This window comes from Hesperophylax consimilis, unplaced genomic scaffold (assembly GCF_061612785.1).
Source record: "Hesperophylax consimilis isolate HC1 unplaced genomic scaffold, BYU_Hcon_1.0 scaffold_36, whole genome shotgun sequence".
In the NCBI taxonomy this organism is placed as follows: domain Eukaryota; kingdom Metazoa; phylum Arthropoda; class Insecta; order Trichoptera; family Limnephilidae; genus Hesperophylax; species Hesperophylax consimilis.
The window spans coordinates 464,149-482,703 of NW_028301266.1; the positions used below are offsets into that span (position 1 = coordinate 464,149).

At 34.7% G+C, this 18,555-nt stretch overlaps 1 protein-coding gene and 1 long non-coding RNA gene across 2 annotated transcripts; one reads left to right on the forward strand and one right to left on the reverse strand.

Moving 5' to 3' along the window:
- The first annotated feature begins 8,756 nt into the window (after positions 1 to 8,756).
- LOC149409084 (uncharacterized) lies at positions 8,757 to 10,369 on the forward strand. Its single transcript, XR_016305264.1, has 3 exons — positions 8,757 to 8,882; positions 9,382 to 9,586; positions 10,125 to 10,369. It is a non-coding gene; the product is annotated as an uncharacterized LOC149409084 (long non-coding RNA).
- Positions 10,370 to 15,730: 5,361 nt separating this feature from the next.
- On the reverse strand, positions 15,731 to 16,426 carry LOC149409085 (uncharacterized). The gene has a single exon (XM_089650138.1). It carries the CDS (start codon positions 16,424 to 16,426, stop codon positions 15,731 to 15,733), a length of 696 nt encoding a protein of 231 aa, XP_089506264.1.
- Positions 16,427 to 18,555: the final 2,129 nt, after the last annotated feature.

Here is an 18,555-nt window from a genome sequence, read left to right on the forward strand (position 1 = left end):
TATACTAAAAAACAAACTCACCGAATATATAAGCAATCTAGAAACGTCGATGATTATATAATGTTTACTTACATAAGAAAGCAGTGCAAAGAATTGTCTAAAAAATGTTATAATGATTATATTAGTTTAATAGAAATGGAGGTTCATGATAATGTTAAAAAATTGTGGAACTTTTCTAATGCTCAGCGTAAAAATGATGGTAGTTTACCAAATATTATGTATCTGAATAACAATTGTGCGGATAATACCGAAGGCATTGTCAATCTTTTTGCAGATTTATTCAAAAGTGTTTATGATGATAATATTACCGATAATGAAATCCCAAATGATATATCACTTGAAGAATCACTTAACCTAAACCATTGTTTTATTGAAATAAACGCTATAAAAAAGGCTATAAAAGCATTAGATACTAATAACTCCGCTGGACCGGATGGTTTCCCTCCAATATATTTAAAATCTTGTGTTCGCAGTTTGACTTATCCATTATTTTTACTATTTAATAAGTCTTTGTCGTCAGGGTGTTTTCCAAAACAGTGGAAAAAAAGCTATCTTACGCCTATTCATAAAAAGGGAGATAAAAGCGATGTATCGAACTACAGACCAATATGTATATTGTCCGCTATTCCCAAACTATTTGAATCGTTAGTCCTAAATGTAATATGTAAACAAATTAATAATATTATTGTACCCAACCAGCATGGCTTTATCACAGGTAAATCCACCCTAAGTAACTTGATCATATACGAAAATTACATAACTGATTCTCTTGCCTTGAAGCATCAAGTGGATTCAATATATTATACTGATTTTTCCAAAGCATTTGACAAAGTTAGGCGACATATCCTTGTACAAAAATTAAGTATGTTGGGTATCAAGGGTAATCTGTTAAGTTGGATTGAAAGTTATCTTAGTAAAAGAGAGCTATGTGTCAAAATAAAATCTGTGGAATCTTACATTTTCGAAGCCACAAGTGGGGTCCCTCAGGGGTCTCACCTGGGACCAATTCTTTTTTTGTTATTTATTAATGATATTGTTAGCATATTTAAAGATGTAGAAGTTCTTCTTTTCGCAGATGATTTGAAAATATATAAAACAATACGCAGTTTAGACGATTGTTATACTTTGCAACTTAATTTAAATAAACTATATCGTTGGTGCATCATCAACTCTCTGTTTCTTAATATTAAAAAATGTCAGGTCATTCGTTTTTGTAAAATACGAAATCATACAATTTATGAATATTCGCTTAATAATGTAAAATTGACAGCTGTCACTCAAATCAAGGACTTGGGTGTTATATTTGATGAACAGTTAACATTCAATCCGCATATAAATGAAATCACAAATAAAGCCCTAAAAATGCTTGGGTTTATATGTAGAACCGCATGTGACTTCAAGTCACTAGAATGTTTGAACACACTGTACACATCTTTAGTAAGAAGTCAAGTAGAGTATAATTCGCCTATTTGGTCCCCGTTTTATAAAGTACATTCCAACAATATTGAAAGGGTACAACACATTTTTTAAGATTTATTAACTTTAAACTAAATATTCCAATCCAAAATATAAATTATATCCAACTCATGCATCAACTAAATTTGATTACGCTATCAGATAGGCGAATTATCTCCGACCTCGTTCTACTAAATAAAATTATTAATTATAGAATCGACAGCCCTGAAATTCTTGCCACAATAAAATTATTTGTACCTTCCAAAAACACGAGACAAAATTCCACCTTTTTCTGTAACAATTTCAAATCTAATTATCATGCGCACATATCGTTAAATCGAATACAAAATGTTGGTAATAAATTTGGTAATGTTGTTGATATATTTAGAGATTCCGTAGCAGTGCTCAACCGAAATCTACATAAACACTTTGCTGAAATGTATGACTTCTCCACTCCATAGTAAAAACCCATTTTTTAGCTTCTGTTTTTTCACTCTTTTCTTTTATGACTTTTTAACTTTAATATATATGTTTTAACTTTACAAATTAATATTGTAATTTAAATAACAATTCGAATATGATTTTAAGTCCCTATAAATGCTGATTAATTTCAATCCATTTATTTTTCTAAGTAAGTAAAAAAAGAAAAAAAAAACTGTTCTCCATAATGGTATTCTGTATTATTTGTAAAACATTTATGTACTACAGATATAATAACTATTTTATTTATATTTATTTATATATGTACGTAAACTTTTCAATGTCACATAGTTAATGTAATAACACTAATAACAATGTATGTAAAAGCCCAATGGGCGTTTAAATAAATAAATAAATAAATAAATAAATAAATAAACATAATGAACTGTGAATTTCTAAGAAAAAATACATATTATTAAAGATATATATTTTTTTTTTTATTAACTCTTGAAGAGTCACAAGTTGTAGGAGGGAGGAAACACAGAGGCCGGTAGTTGGTTCCACAGCCGAGCTGTTGAACTTAAGAACGAATCGTAGAAGCGACCCGTTCTCATGTGACAAGTGTCAACTGGGTACAAATGTTGGGCGCGCGTTTGGCGTGTATCCCGACTACGCACCGGTGCCGAAGGGATCAATGACGCTAGTTCCTCAGAGCATCTTCCATTGTAATACCGATAGAACAAGGACAGCATACCTACCTGACGCCTGTGCTCTAAATATTGAAGTCCGTTTGTTAAGATTGGGGAATCTATCAAACGGACCGCCCGTTTTTGAACAGATTCAAGGGTTTTTTTCAGGTATTTAGGGGCTCCGGACCAGAGATGGCTGCTAAATTCGTCAGTAGGCCGCACTTGCGATTTGTACAGGGTCAGCAGTTGTGTACTATTAAAGTATCTGCGGGCCCTGTACAGTACGCCCAGCTTCTGAGAGGCCAGCATTACTCTGGCTTCGATGGAGCCCCCGTACCTGAGCTGGTCACTTATAGTTACACCAAGCATATCAATGGAAGGCCTGTTCGGAAGATTGCTTCCGTTGAAGGAGTCTAGATTATCATTTGGATCCCCTTTAGACGTAATCAGACAGGATTGGGTCTTTGAAACATTAAATTCGACGAGATTATTTTTACCCCAGGAGGAAATACTCTCGAGATAACCGTCCATTCTCTGCTTCAAAGCCCTTCGAGCCGTTGGAGTTTGTGTGCCCTTTGGGGACCTGTTAAACAAAAAGCTATCATGAACTGTTTTAGAATAATGTCACAGTTTCCACAACCCTCCTTACTATGGTTTACTGTTAAGGCGGCCTGTTGTAGTTTAAGAAATGATTATGTAAATTTCTTTATATTGCCTTGATAAGTTTTTTATTTTTTTTTTTTATTTAACTTTATTTAGGAAACATACAGTTTTACAAAAAAAGAAAAATTAAACATAAAATATAGAACATGATTTAAATCAGTTAAGTTCCATTTATAATATTTATAAAAGCTAGAAATTAATGAAAAGTAATAAAGTAGGTACATAGTGTGTGTGAAAAATGATTAAAAAGAGAATACTAAACAATACAGAAGTAATATTTTTAACGTAGGTACATAGTAAGGTTAATTTGATTTTAAACGATTTAAGGGTACAGTGGAAAATGTCAATATCGTTTAAGGCATTATAAGATTTGAAGATACGCCTGAGCAAGGAGTTTTGTGCGTATTTTGATTTGAAATGTTGTATATAAAATAAGGTATTTGAAGTTTGTATTTGTATTTGTATTTGCGTTCAGGACAATGAAATGCAATCCTTTCTAACAGGGCTGGGGAATCAATAAGGCAGTTCACAATTTTGTACAGAAACAGTACGTCAAAAAATTTTCAATTCGATTAATATAAGTTTGGTATTGTGGATTCCAAATGACAGATGCAAATTCGAGATGAGATTTTACGTATGCCATATAAAGTAGTTCAAGTATAAAAGGTTGATTGAATGGTTTTGTGTTTCGTAGAATGAAGCCCGTTTGTTTGTAGGCTTTTTCTAAAATGTTTTCAATATGATCTAAAAAATAATTTAGAGTCAAGTAATACTCCAAGGTCTCTGATTTTTTCTTTGCAAGTTATTATCGCTCAGTTCTCTTAGGCATGTTTGATTTTAGTTTTTAATACATATACTGGATAGTTGATTTGTTGGCAGTATAGAGTTTCGCTCGATGAAATTTAATATTTCTCTAACCAAAACTTATTTATGATATGTATATATAAAGTTTTTTTGGATTGAAAACATTAAAATATTTCGTCTGTGGAAGTTCTAACCAGAATTGTCTTATACTCCTTGGGCTATGTTGAGCAGCTCTGTGTGAGTACGCAAGGCATTTCCCTATTAAGTTATTCCATACTCTATTGTGAAGGACAAAAACCTTTGTTGATGTCGTCCTTGTTGATAATATAACGAATTTTGCTAAAGAAGATTATTTAAAGGTGATTTTTTGTGTAATGACTTAAATGTGTGAATTCCATTGAAGCCTTTTGATTGAAACCAATTCAATGTTATGGTGGGAGAGAGGCATGGTAAAACTTGATTGCGTTTCTCGATCGAACTTGATTACGTTCTTCGATCTCCTTTGGATGTGCAGAAAACGTCAAATATTTAGTTTTACTGATATTAAGTGTAGTGAGTCAGCATGTGGTTCATCAGATAGTGCTTACGTTTACACGAATACTTGCACTCGGGACATGAATAAGGTTTTTCCACACTGTGAATCAGCATATATCTCATCAGATAGTACTTTCGAGAACATGAATAGTTGCACTCGGAACATTTAAAAGGTTTCTCTCCAGTGTGAGTCAGCAAGTGTCTTGTCAGTCTGCTCTTGTGAGAAAATGAAGAATTGCACACAGAACATGAAAAAGGTTTTTTTCCACTGTGAATTCGCATGTGTACCGTCAAACTTCCCTTAATAGTACACGAATAATTGCACTCTGAGCATTTTAAAGGTTTTTCTCCATTGTAAGTTCGCATGTGTACCGTCAAACTTTGCTTTACAGTACACAAATAGATGCATTCAGAGCATTTAAAAGATTTTTCTCCACTGTGAGACAGCATGTGGCTCGTCACAATGCTTTTATGAGAACATGAATAATTGCACTCGGAACATGAGAAAGGTTTTTCTCCAGTGTGTGTTCGCATGTGTACCGTCAAACGTTCCTTTACAGTACACGAATAGTTGCACTCGGAGCATTTAAAAGGTTTCTCCCCAGTGTGAGTCAGCAAGTGACTCGTCAGGCTGCTCTTTTGAGAACACGAATAGTTGCACTCAGAACATGAAAAAGGTTTTTCTACACTGTGAATCAGCGTGTGTTTCTTCAAATCACCCTTTTGAGAACATGAATACATGCACTCAGAACATTTGAAAGGTTTCTCTCCAGTGTGAGTCAGCATGTGGCTCGTCAGACTGCCCTTTTGAGAAAATGAATTATTGCACAAAGAACACGAAAAAGGTTTTTCTCCACTATGCGTGCGCATATGTACCGTCAAATATCTTTTTCGAGGGGATAAATAGTTACATTCGGAACAAGAAGAAGGTCCATTGTGAGTCAACATGTGTCTCTTCAAAAAGCCCTTGTGGGTACATAAATAGTTGCACACAGGATGCGTCTTCAGATCTATAGACAAATTTGAAAAATAATACGGAAAAAATGGTTTAGAAAATTATAATTCTAGGTTAAATTTCATTATCTTGACGAAGAAGCCATTGTCTTTGAAACGAGTAGATTAGTATTAATTGAAAGTGGTGTATACAAAGTTTTTCGTTTTCATTTAAGGCTTAGAAAATTCAATTACCCGCAGTAAGTATAGATAAGTAATTTCTAAAAATAACATATTTTGGGACTAGTAGTTAAATCATACACTGAAAACCGGTTTTACCTGCTGTCTGGTTAATTCTTTTTAAGCATTCCTTTTTGACATCCAACTGGTCACTGTCAATTTCCATATAAGGAAATCCCTCGTCATCTTCTTTTCGGGGTCCAAGTTCCGCCTTGATAGTTACAGTCTCTAAATTAATGCTATCTGGAAAAAATAAAACGCCAATACGTACGTTGAACAGAGATATGCAACAAAACATAGTTTTTATTGAATAACTGCATACTAAAATATTTACGAAGTATACCATTGATTTAACATGTATCAGCAGAAATTTGGATGGCAAGAGAGGATGTAATGATCATGAATATGTCCTGTTTGCACGACATTTCAAAACGGACATTGTTTTCGAACAACAGAATTTAACCTCGTACATTTCTTACATATTCAATATTCCATACCTTAAGACGAGTTATTCTCCATTGGGGAGGTATTTATTTACACTAAGGAATATATATCATTAATTTACCCACTACTGCGTATCGTTTCAAATAATAAATTGTTATACACCGTTATTGGACGGTTGGTATTTTGTAATTACTTCGTTATGACCTTGTTATTACTTTTTAATTTTTTACATTTTTACCCTCTGTCTAGTTTACACTGAGATTATCGAGTAAACCAAAAAAAATAATTGAAACTAACGGGCTGTACGAGTACTTTCCGCATATTGCAAACTTTCTTTCTTCACATCTTGGAGGTCCAAATCTATATCCATATACGGCATTTCACCTCCGCCTTCCTCCTGGGGCCCTGGTTCCGTCTTGATGGAAACAGTTTCTGGATTAAGTAGATCTATGGCATTTCTTTGTGGTAGCGATTGGTGATTGGTTCAAGCCTAAACAAATAAACCTGAAAATAACATAGTTGCAATGGAACTCTTATTCGTATGAGCTTTGCATATTTGTTGTCTCTTGGAATATTCTGTCACAATAACATTGAATTCTTATACATAACACATAATTGAGAATAAGGATATTATTGTGGCAGAATCTCAACTTTTGCAAGCGGTCGAAAAATCGTCATCGTTCGTGGATAACTCAATTCATACAATATCTATCTCCAAAAATAATTTCCGGTATTACCTTATATTGGATCCGAAATTCCGCTTTCGACAGAAAATTGGAAATCCATATTTTTATAATGGGTGAAATGTAATCATTGCATTTAAAGAATCCACCAATATTATTTTGGGACGTATTTACAAAACAGTTTGTGTGAATTTTACTTGTCTTTCGTACACGTCAACTGATTTATTTAATACCCGATGTGACTAATGTCTACGCTATTGTAGATCTGGGGACATAGATTTACTTCTTACAAGATTGATATCTTTGGGATATTAATATGAGAAAAAAAATTGTGCTTAACATAACCACAGATTTAACGGTCCCGCGGGCTTACCATAGACGATGATGTATGGAACTCATGGCAATTAATTTAAAACATGCACCTTACAGGATTTTATGGTCCATGATTTAAAAAAGTACTACCATAGTCAATATAATTGCACCCAGCATATTCTGTTAATTCATTAGCCCAATATATAGTTTTTTAAATAAAAATTTTGGGAAGCAGAAAATATCAAAACGTTTCCATAGGACAGAAGGTTGTGTCTTATAAAAAACTTTTATTTCAACTTCTTCTTATGGAAAAAAGCTCAGTACATGCACAAAATGGGTTAATAGGTTATTTGTTTGTGTTATTATAAAATATGAGTGTGTTTTCTATCCTTCAAAATTTATCCACGATAAAACAAGAATAAAATGCTGTCAATCTGTCAAAAGCCGTTAAATTTTGAACGCTGAAAAGGAAAAATTAGTCTTTTAAAGCACATTTTACAATATCTCCGGAAATAAATAGTTTTTTTTTATTTGAGTAAGTTATTTCACTGAAACCAAGTGTTTATTTTTGAATTTTGCTTAATAGTGCAGCTTAATTCGGAAATTATATGCCCGTCAAAAGGTTTTTATAAAAAAACTAAAATAGAAATAACATTGAGTAAATTGTTTCAAAGTGGGAGATTCATATTCAAATCTCCACCCTTTTGTATTGCATTACTATTTTCAAATCCTTTTTGTACATGGTTATGTTTACCGAAGTCAATCTCGCAACACCCATTTCGAAAAAAAGTTTGATTCGATTTTTCATATATTTTTTTTTGTTGATAAAATCGCATCGCTTTGGTACAGGTCAACAAACCTGAACATGATGTAATTCGAGTACTATAGACACTTTTTCACGAAGATGCCATGTTCCTTACTAAAAATAGAAGGAAAAATTAATGCATTATGTATTACCACCATTGTAATAATATGATATTTCACTTTGCTCATACGGAAGTAGATGAAAAATCAGAAGGTTAAAGGTTCTAGTTGCTTTAGAACAGCATTTCCCCTATTGCAGGTGTGCTAGCCCCAGAATTGACAAAAACGTTCCACATTCAACAATGTCTGATGAATCCATCGTTTCAATATTTATTTATATAAAACAATATGACTTTTATAAGATGGAGGAAGAATATATTCTAGGTTTACATTTGACATATACATTATACAAGCTACAGCGGCATTGTCACTGCTATGGGCGTATTATATTCTATTCCTATTCCAATTATAAACGACAATCTCAAATAATGCCGATTACGGCACCGGCATTCATACAACTAATTCCTATTATAAACGGGCCTTGAAATGTCGCGCGTCCGCACGCTTGTTTTGGGGCCATTCTAATGTGGAGCAAGAGGGTCAATTTTTTTTGTCATTTTCACTGTTTTGTTTTCACTTTTTAATTTTCATTCGTTTCGAAATCATTTCTTTGTATGCGACTTTAGCAAAATAAATAAATATAATGATAGATTGAGTAGAATAAATCTCTATGACTTCATTATTGTTGTCTATGCATAAATATCATTTTTTGACGTATGCTTTCTTTACTGCTAGTGATTTCATCCTGTTTTAAATCTCTTTACATCGATATGCATTATGTTCCTTAAACTGTTCAGCCCACGCAGTTAAATTTATAATCCCATTCTTGTGATTGTTGTTGGTAAGTACTGATGCTTATATTCGCTATTCATTTTGTCAAATCAAACTGAGTGACCACTGTCCTTTAATTTGTGCTATGGAATACTCAAATTTACAATTGCGCTGTCTCTATCGCAACTTATCTTAACTTACGCCAATCGAAACCTAAGTTAGGAAGTCTAATGGCGTTTTGTTTGAGGAACTTTAAACTGTCAATTAGACGTCTACCATTTTTCAAGCATTTCAAATATCGATAACCAATATTCTGTTAAAAATATAATGGCGGACCCAATGAAATGTTTGCTGGTTTAACTTTAGATATGGATATAGTAGATATTGAGTTATCCGACGATTGTCGACAATTCTCTCAACCGATTTCAAATGTCGACTTCAAAGTCAAAATAGTCACAGTTCTTATATCCTTATTTTCAATATGCGTTTAGCATACGATATCATTGTTTTGACAGAATATTCTGAACACATTCAAATAATAGTTCCGTTAAAACTATGTTCTTTTTCAGGTTTATTTGATTGAGCTTGTACTAATTATCAAATCCTTCCACACAAGTGCCATGGATCTACAAAATCCGGATACAGTTTTCTTAAAGACGGAACCAGGGCCCCAAGAAGAAAGTGGAGGTGAAATACCATATACGGATATGGATTTTGACGTCCCAGATGTAAAGATGGAATGTTGGAAAAGTGCGGAGACTTCTCGGACTGCCAGTTAGTTGCATTGCATAAGTAAAAAGGATGATTTTCGGAATCCCAGTTCGTTTTGAATTGTCATGCAGACAGGAAATATGCTTGTTCAGAGTATTTGTGATGCTGAAGGTAGAATGGATGGAAGGAGGTAGAGAAGCGGAACCTGAGAAGCAACTGGCTTTTCAGATGTGTTCACTTAACACGGCCACGTTTCATTTGAGAATTGTGTTCATAGGAATATATCTATAAAGATTTTGAATATATTTGGAGTTATATTTGATCCGTTTTTTATATGTGTTAATCCAGGCGATACTGAGCGTATCTCAATAAAGTTAAAAGTGGGATTAACTAGGCGGAAGGTGCTCAAAAGCAAATGGTTTTCCGTTCTTGAAGCATCGGTTCCTGAAGCAGACATCTTGGGTCATTCATATTTCTTAAATTTACCTAAAATTCTCTTATCCAAATTCACGCTTTTATATTGTTTATCGATGCTACCTTCAATCTTAAAAAAAAACCTTATATTATATTTCGATTTTCAACATACTTATTATTTTTCTAGGTAGCTTTAATGTGGAGAGTGATACCATCAAGGCAGAACTAGGACCCCGAGCAGAAGATGAAGAGAGATTTCCTCACATGGAAATCGACATATACCTGCCAGATGTTAAAAAAGACTGCTTAGAAAACATTGAAAGAATTACCCATACACCAGGTAAAACCGATGTAAAACCACATACTCACAGTGGAGAAAAACCTTTTTCGTGTTCTTTGTGCAACGCTTCATTTTCTCAGAAGAGGAGTCTGACGAGCCACATGCTGATTCACACTGGAGAAAAACCTTTTGCGTGTTCCTTGTGCAACAATTCATTTACTCAAAAGAGAAGTCTGTCCAGCCACATGCTGACTCACACTGGAGAAAAACCTTTTTCATGTTTTGAGTGCAACTATTCGTGTACTATAAAGGGAAACTTGACGGTACACATGCGAACTCACAGTGGAGAAAAACCTTATTCATGTTCTTTATGCAACTATTCATTTACTCAAAAGAGAAGTCTGACCAGCCACATGCTGATTCACACTGGAGAAAAACCTTTTAAATGCTCAGAGTGCCACTATTCGTATACTTTAAAGGGAAGTTTGACGGTACACATGCGAACTCACAGTGGAGAAAAACCTTTTTCGTGTTCTTTGTGCAACGCTTTATTTTCTCAAAAGAGCAGTCTGACGAGCCACATGCTGACTCACACTGGAGAAAAACCTTTTTCATGTTCCGAGTGCAAATATTCATTTACTCGAAAGAGCAGCCTGACAAATCACATGCTGATTCACACTGGAGAAAAATCCTTTGCGTGTTCTTTGTGCAACAATTCATTTACTAAAAAGAGCACTCTGTCCAGCCACATGCTGACTCACACTGGAGAAAAACCTTTTTCATGTTCTTTGTGCAACTATTCGTGTACTATAAAGCGAAACTTAACGGTACACATGCGAACTCACACTGGAGAAAAACCTTTTAAATGCTCGGAGTGCAACTATTCGTGTACTTTAAAAGGAAGTTTGACGGTACACATGCGAACTCACAGTGGAGAAAAACCTTTTTCGTGTTCTTTGTGCAACACTTTATTTTCTCAAAAGAGCAGTCTGACGAGCCACATGCTGACTCACACTGGAGAAAAACCTTTTTCATGTTCCAAGTGCAAATATTCATGTTCTCGAAAGCAGTTTCTGACGAACCACATTTTGACTCACCACACTTAATATCAGTAAAACAAAATATTTGACGTTTTATAAACATCCAGTAGAGATCGGACGGATGGCTTTATTCCCAAATTATTAAATTCCCAGCAATTGATGGTATGAAGAACGTTATCAAGTTTTATCATGCCTATCTACTACTATAACACACTTTAAAAACTTTGAATATCTTTAGAAGAATATAATTTGACTGTATCCAAATTTTCCCAATACGGAATCGGTAATATAGATAGGACGTTTCCCGATAAACTTTTTTTTTTTTTTTTTTATTTATTTTTTTTTATTTGTATAAAGATTACATACAATATTATTTATACCCGCTAAGCTACTGCAAGTAGCTTGTCAGCAGGAGATTAGTTGCACCTATAATAATAGTATAGTACATAAAATTAAAATAATCATCAACGCTTTAGCGTAGTAATACATACATTTCTACAAAAAAAACCAAAAAAATAAATAAAAAATTGTGTAATACCTTAAATTTGAAAATACAGAAACAGTGTTGTGGGAAAAAAAAAACAGTCTTAATACATGAGGTTACTCCTTAGTAGCCATGATTTTAATATTAAAGAGAATTTACTAATGGAGCAATTTTCTTTTAATTCATATGGCAATTTGTTAAAAATTAAAGGTATTGTGTATTCAAGAGTTCTTTGACCATATTTGTTTTGAAACACAGGTACTTTCATTCCTTTATTTTGTATGAAACGTGTATTGTGTACATGATCCACCATTGTTTTATACGGACTGTCAGATATATGCTGTAATACAATTTTTTGCCACATAAGGGCACGAATCGGTAATACATTTATTGATTTATACATAATACTAATGCCTCTCCTCTGGTTGTAAACGGTTTTGCTTACTAACAACTTTACCATGGCATTTTGAATCATTTGTACATGTTTTATGTTGGTTTTGCACGATTGACCCCATGAAGTTATCCCATATCTTACGGTAGATTCTGCAAGAGACAGATAAATCAATTTCATAGTTTTTAAAGGCACATAATATTTTATTTTATACAGTCTTCCTACAATAGACCGAAGGCGCTTACACAGTTTTGAAATGTGTACATCCCACTTCATGTTACAATCTACTGTAACTCCTAGATAGACATAGTGGTTAACCAGTTCGATATTTGTACACGCACAGGGCTGTGTGATATTGTTGTGAATGCAGTCAAAAGAGTGAGATATGATTAGAGGTGCCTCGCTATACTTGGCATGTGGTGATCTTATATGCATTAGTTTTGTTTTTTTAGAATTAATTAGTAAACCATAATCATGTGACCACCTTAATAAAGAAATAAAGTCTTGCTGCAACAATTTCATTGCAATAGATAAATTTTCATGGGATATGACAAGTGCAGTATCATCAGCATATACATAATATTTAACAAACGAAAAAATTTTTGTAATAAGAGATACAAAGATAATATAAAATGTTGGTCCCAAAATTGACCCCTGTGGAACTCCAGTTTTGACATTTTTTATTTCACTAAATTTATCTGATATTTTTACCTTGATTTGGCGGTTGGTTAAAAAGTTTTTGAATAGTTTGAGTGTATTTCCTCTTACCCCTATTGCCTCCAAAATATTTAACAATTTCGTCGTATCTATAGTATCAAATGCCTTAGAATTGTCTATGAACAGTACCAAAACATGTCTTTTGTTATTCAATTCATTATTTATAGAATTAGAAAAATCTTGTAGTAACATTTCGGTACTTTTTTTTTTTGGAAACCATATTGATTGGGATCTATTATAGAAAAGCAGTCCAAGTATTTAGTTAGTTTTAAAGATAAGTATTTTTCGAGAATCTTTTCTATAGCTGGTAGTATACTAATCGGTCTATAGTTTCCTATATCGGTATGTTTTCCACTTTTGTAAATAGGTTTGACAATACTACACATCAATTACTACAGTAAATTCGTAATCGTGACTATACTTTGGTTTCTTGTTATAGTATAACATCCGTGTTTTTTTATTTGTTCGCTTATTTCTTCTAAGCTTTCCATCGAAATTTGATAGGGTTTTCACTAACATGTAGAGAATTTCTTACGGAAGTATATTTTATGTACGTATACGGATATTATATTTATTGAGAGTAGAGAAAAGTTAATCAACGCCGGGTACACGTCAGCTAGTTATAATTATAAATATATTTCCAAAAATAAGTAACCGATCAAGATCACGTGGCAACTTAGAAATTCCGACACATAAATTTTTGTAATGCACTCCTATATAAAATCAAATCTGAAAAAAATTATAAACCTTTAAATTACAAATAAAACAACTTCTTGATCAACCAAATAATAATTATGCGTTTTGATATAATTTTTTATGTATCTTTTAATTACAGGTACACATTAGTAGTATTTGATCAAATTCAAATTTTTATCGTACATACTAAGTATATAATTAAATTTTTATTTTCGTCACTAATTAACAAAAAAAATGTATTTTTCTTTTTTTACCATATCCTCTTGAAATATTATATCAGCATTCGAACCACCAACAGCTTATTTTCGCCATTTATTATGTTCCTTTGCTTGCAATATTATCAGCTCCGTTTACTTTCTTTCTTTTTTTTACCCAATGTATATTGTAATGGCACTACTCCCCAACTCAAACACGAGAAATATTTGTCTCTATTGAATTGGGTAGTTACGTTTAAAAGAAAACATTTTTATTGCTATTAGTTTTTAAGTGTAACATATTTATGTTTTCATATTAAAAAAAATATATATAAAAAAAATTACATTGTGTTTTTTTTATTCGTTTAGTCGATTCGAATTCAATCTGTATTCGGTGTCAGTATATTATGATCTTATTCTGTTGAGTGAGAGTGGGATTTTTTTGTAGAGTTTATTACCATTGAATGCGAAGCTAATTCTTTCAGGAACATCCAAAATAATTTTCATAAGGGCCTTTGGGGTTTTAGTTAGTTGATTTTGATATATTGTCATTTGTACTTCCTGTACTGGACGGGAGTCCGCACAAGACTGTAGATTTGGGCGCCGGTTCCAAACCGTGTCTTCAACCGATGAGAATGCTCCTTTACGGCCGATGATGATGATAGTAGTGTAAATTTATGGTAAAGATGAACTAATTTATATTTTTTATGTGTTTGCTAATATGCAATAAGCATGACTCGCACCCGACATTGGGCTGTGAGTCAAAAAGTGGTGGGGGATTCTATCCACGCCAGTAATGTGTTTATATGCCCCGGCAAAATGTCGCATAATCATTTTGCCGGTAGCATAGCCGAAGGTAGACGCTTAAATTTGCGAGTTTGAAAAGATTTTGAAGGCTTACATGAATAACAATTACATAGTTTAAATGCATAGTAGTTATAAGAATGTGTATCTTGACAACTAGATTTTTTGTTTGTCAAGATACGACAAAAAATAAGAAGAGTTTGTAAATAAAAGTGTAAAAATGATCATGAAGCGATCAAATTTGTAAAATATCGTTAATTTAGTATTTTTCTCAGGTCCCCCGTAACATAGCGCTCAGAAAGAGATAAGATTCACTATGCTACAAGGTTCCTGGATTTTTGTACACGCGAAAAAGATAAAAAATATTGTACAAAAATGGTTATACATATATGTGAAAAACAGCTTTTTTAATATCTCCTCAGTGGTAGCACATAGCAAATAGTGTTTATTTTACTACCGCCGAGGAGATGTATAAGTAAAATATAGACATTTGCAACATTTTAAAATTGATTTTTCCTAGTAAATTTTACAAAGTAAAATGTTGAACATTGATCCGCTCGGCCAAGATAAACGCGCGATGCGGTATCGACGCTGTTCGGAGACAAAGTTTTCAAGCCGCCTTGGCCGAAAATGGGAACAAAATGACCAGTGGCAGGGAGTGGTGACTTCGCCAGTGGCGTGGGGTAGGCACATTTTATAAATGTAAAACATATTTTTATGAAGTTAAGTAATGTGGCCAACTACGTCCGTTACACTCCCCCCGTTTAGCTATGCTGACCTAAGAAATAGGACGTTTGTTGGTACGGCGCAGTCCGCGGCGGCCAGTCCCTCTGGGATGGTGCTTGGCTATTGGTACAGTTGAGGTTGCATCGGTAGGTGGGGCCGGCAAGATTACAGCGAGCTTCACAGCAGGGCGGACGTAAATTCCGGTGCTCGTCTGGATCCGGGCGGTCCTCACTTGGCCGTCTGCAGCAGGGGTGGCATCAAGGACTCGACCGCGTGGCCAGCTGTTGCGGGGCATAGCGGGGTCCATGATGATCACGAGGTCATCCTTCTTGATGGGGATGACTGGCTGTTGCCATTTTTGGCGAGCAGCCAAAGTGGGGAGATATTCGCGGAGCCACCGTCTCCAGAACATATCAGCGAGTTGTTGGCTGATACGCCACTGGCGACGGAGGCATACCTCCTCATCCTGCCAGTCGTATAGTGACAGATGAGGCCGGTTTCCGGCTCTTCCCAGTAAAAAGTGGTTGGGGGTGAAGGGCTCTTCGTCCCTGGGATCCACCGAGACGTGTGTGAGGGGGCGGTTGTTTACGGTCCACTCGGCCTCGGCAAACGCTGTCCTCAAGGTCTCTTCGCGTGGAGTTCGTTCCAGCAAGATGGCCTTCAGGGCGTTTTTTTACAAATCGCACCAGGCACTCCCAAGCTCCCCCCATATGAGGAGACATTGGAGGGATGAAGTTCCATTCGATCCCCTTTGTTGTCAAATGATCCCTCATCCGGGTATCATTTTTGAGTGATTCGATGGCATCCTTCAGCTCGTTATCAGCACCGTGGAAGTTCGTACCATTGTCTGAGTACAAAGCTTTTGGTTGGCCTCGGCGCGCCGTCATGCGTTGTAAAGCCATGATGGCGGAGTCCATGATCAGTGAAGTTGTCAGCTCAAGGTGAATGGCACGAGTAGATAGACATGTGAAGATTGCTCCATATTTTTTTTCCCTATGTCTGCATACGGTGACGTCCATCGGCCCGAAGTAATCGAGTCCACAGTTTGTCAATGGAGGAACATGGTGGGCTAGCCTTGATGGCGGCAAGGGCCCCATCAGTGGGGGGGCTGGCTTGCTCCTGCGCATCTTGCAGGTGGGGCAGTTGTGGGCGATCATCCGAATATTTGTTCGCAGTCGCAGCACAAGGTAGCTGCCTCGCACACATATTGCAAGCATTCCTTCGTTACAGCTGGGAGGTCGAAATCTAAATCCGAAAAGGCAATTTCACCTCCATCTTATTCCTGGAGCTCTGGTTCCGTCTTGATGGATATAGTATCTGGCTTCAGTAAATCCATGGTCTGCTTTGGTAGAGTTTGGTTATTTGTTTAACCCCAAACATATATATCTGAAACAGAACAAAGTTGTAACGGAATTCAAATATAAATAAGTTTTTAAAATTTGGCTTCTCAAGTCGTAGCAAAAATACACATTAGAAAACCTTGAGTTTTGACAAAGGTTGAGAGAAACGTCGTTTATCTTGGGTAAACTCTTTATTTATTTACTGTTATGTCTACCGCTATTCCGTTGAAATCTACCCGTAATAAAACATCTGTAAAACGTATATTTGTTGTAATTTAAAAAAATGCATTTACAATTTTAATCTAGTAATAGGTAGATGTCAAAATACAGTTTAAACATTCTGTTGTGACAAAACGCCCAATGATTCCCTAACTAAACTGGAAGAACCACCGCTACAAAAATGAAATGAATTAAAGTATTATTACTTGCGAATAACCATCACATACATGAAATAATAAGTTTAACAGGGCGGGATAAACAGAGTTTAGAAACAGGAAGAAAGATTGTCGGAGAAGAAAGCGCATGTCAAAAAATATATAGGTTATGCATAGACAAGAATGAAGTCATAGACAATTAATATAATTTTCATGAACCTGGCATTTTAAGAACATGATAATTTATTTCAATTTGCGTCTTGTAAATATTAAAGCTATAGCAGATCTTCAACTGTGAGAAATCCGAGCCCATTAAAAAAACACAACAAGAAAAACGAAATAAATTCGTTTCTTATCGAATATTTAGGTCAAGTGATTCTGATTTTGTCCATTACACATTGATTTTACACATATGAGTCGAAATCCCTTTAATCATCATAACACTCACTTTAGGCGGGTTGAAAAGGGGTTTCCAGAAAGGTTTTCTGGAAAGGTCATTCCCTACAAAAATTTCGGATATTTGCTTCCCCACAGTAATTTTTCAAATCCATTGAGGGGCAGTTAATAGAGAATTTTTGATGGAAGTAATTTCCGACTATATTTATTCGACTCCAAAGGGGGGGGGGGGGTCGTAAAATAACTCATAAGTATTTAATTCTTGGTTCCAGTATGAAATACTTTTAAGTTTTTTGGAACAAGGTATTTTGTAGATTTGTCCAAAGTACAAAAGTACAAAGTACCACATGAAAATACCCGGTTCTTTTACAGGCTACGATAAAAACGCCTCTCCTAGTAGTAGTTCACTATATATTTATCATTTTCCAGCAAAAAAGTTGATTGTTCATCTTGGAGCAAGATTAACAATCAACAACAAGATGATTACATGACTTGGGCTGTCCTGAAAAAATGAACAGTAAAGAAAGATACTTTTACCTAGTTTTTGCAGGACAGCACTTTGTCTTAAAGATCTTTCTTGTTATGATGGAATATTTCGAGATTTTAAAATTTTTTATTTTTTAAATAATATTTTAGTCCGATGAATGGGGTAGGCTACGAATGAATATTATATTGTCTATGATCGCGCCTTTTTTTAGTTTCCTCTATCCTCGTCGTTGGTGTGTGACGTACTTTTGTAGCACGCAATTTTTTTTCTAAATATTGACATATTTATGGTGAAATAGAGAACCAATTTGCTACGTACAAAAGGCCCGAAGATGTCGATTTAGTGAGTGGTTTATTTATGGGTCTGTCCTTGAAACTAATTTGAAACCGACGCCCAATTCCGTTTTCTTTAAGAAAAAAATAATAGATTTCATTGGATTGGAGTAGAGTTTGACATTTCACTCGAGGCCACGCGGGAAACGACACGGTTGCCGAAATTAGTTAAATTATATCATTTCGTGTCTAAAATATTGCTTGTTAAAGTTTTCGTGAAAAAACATATAAATCCAGTGAAGTGTTACTGAGTTACAAACATATATTCAACTTGATGTACTACATACGTAAGTTCATGTTTAAAGTGAGTTAAAAATGTATTAAAAATGGAGCGAACACGCGAAATAAATAATTTTG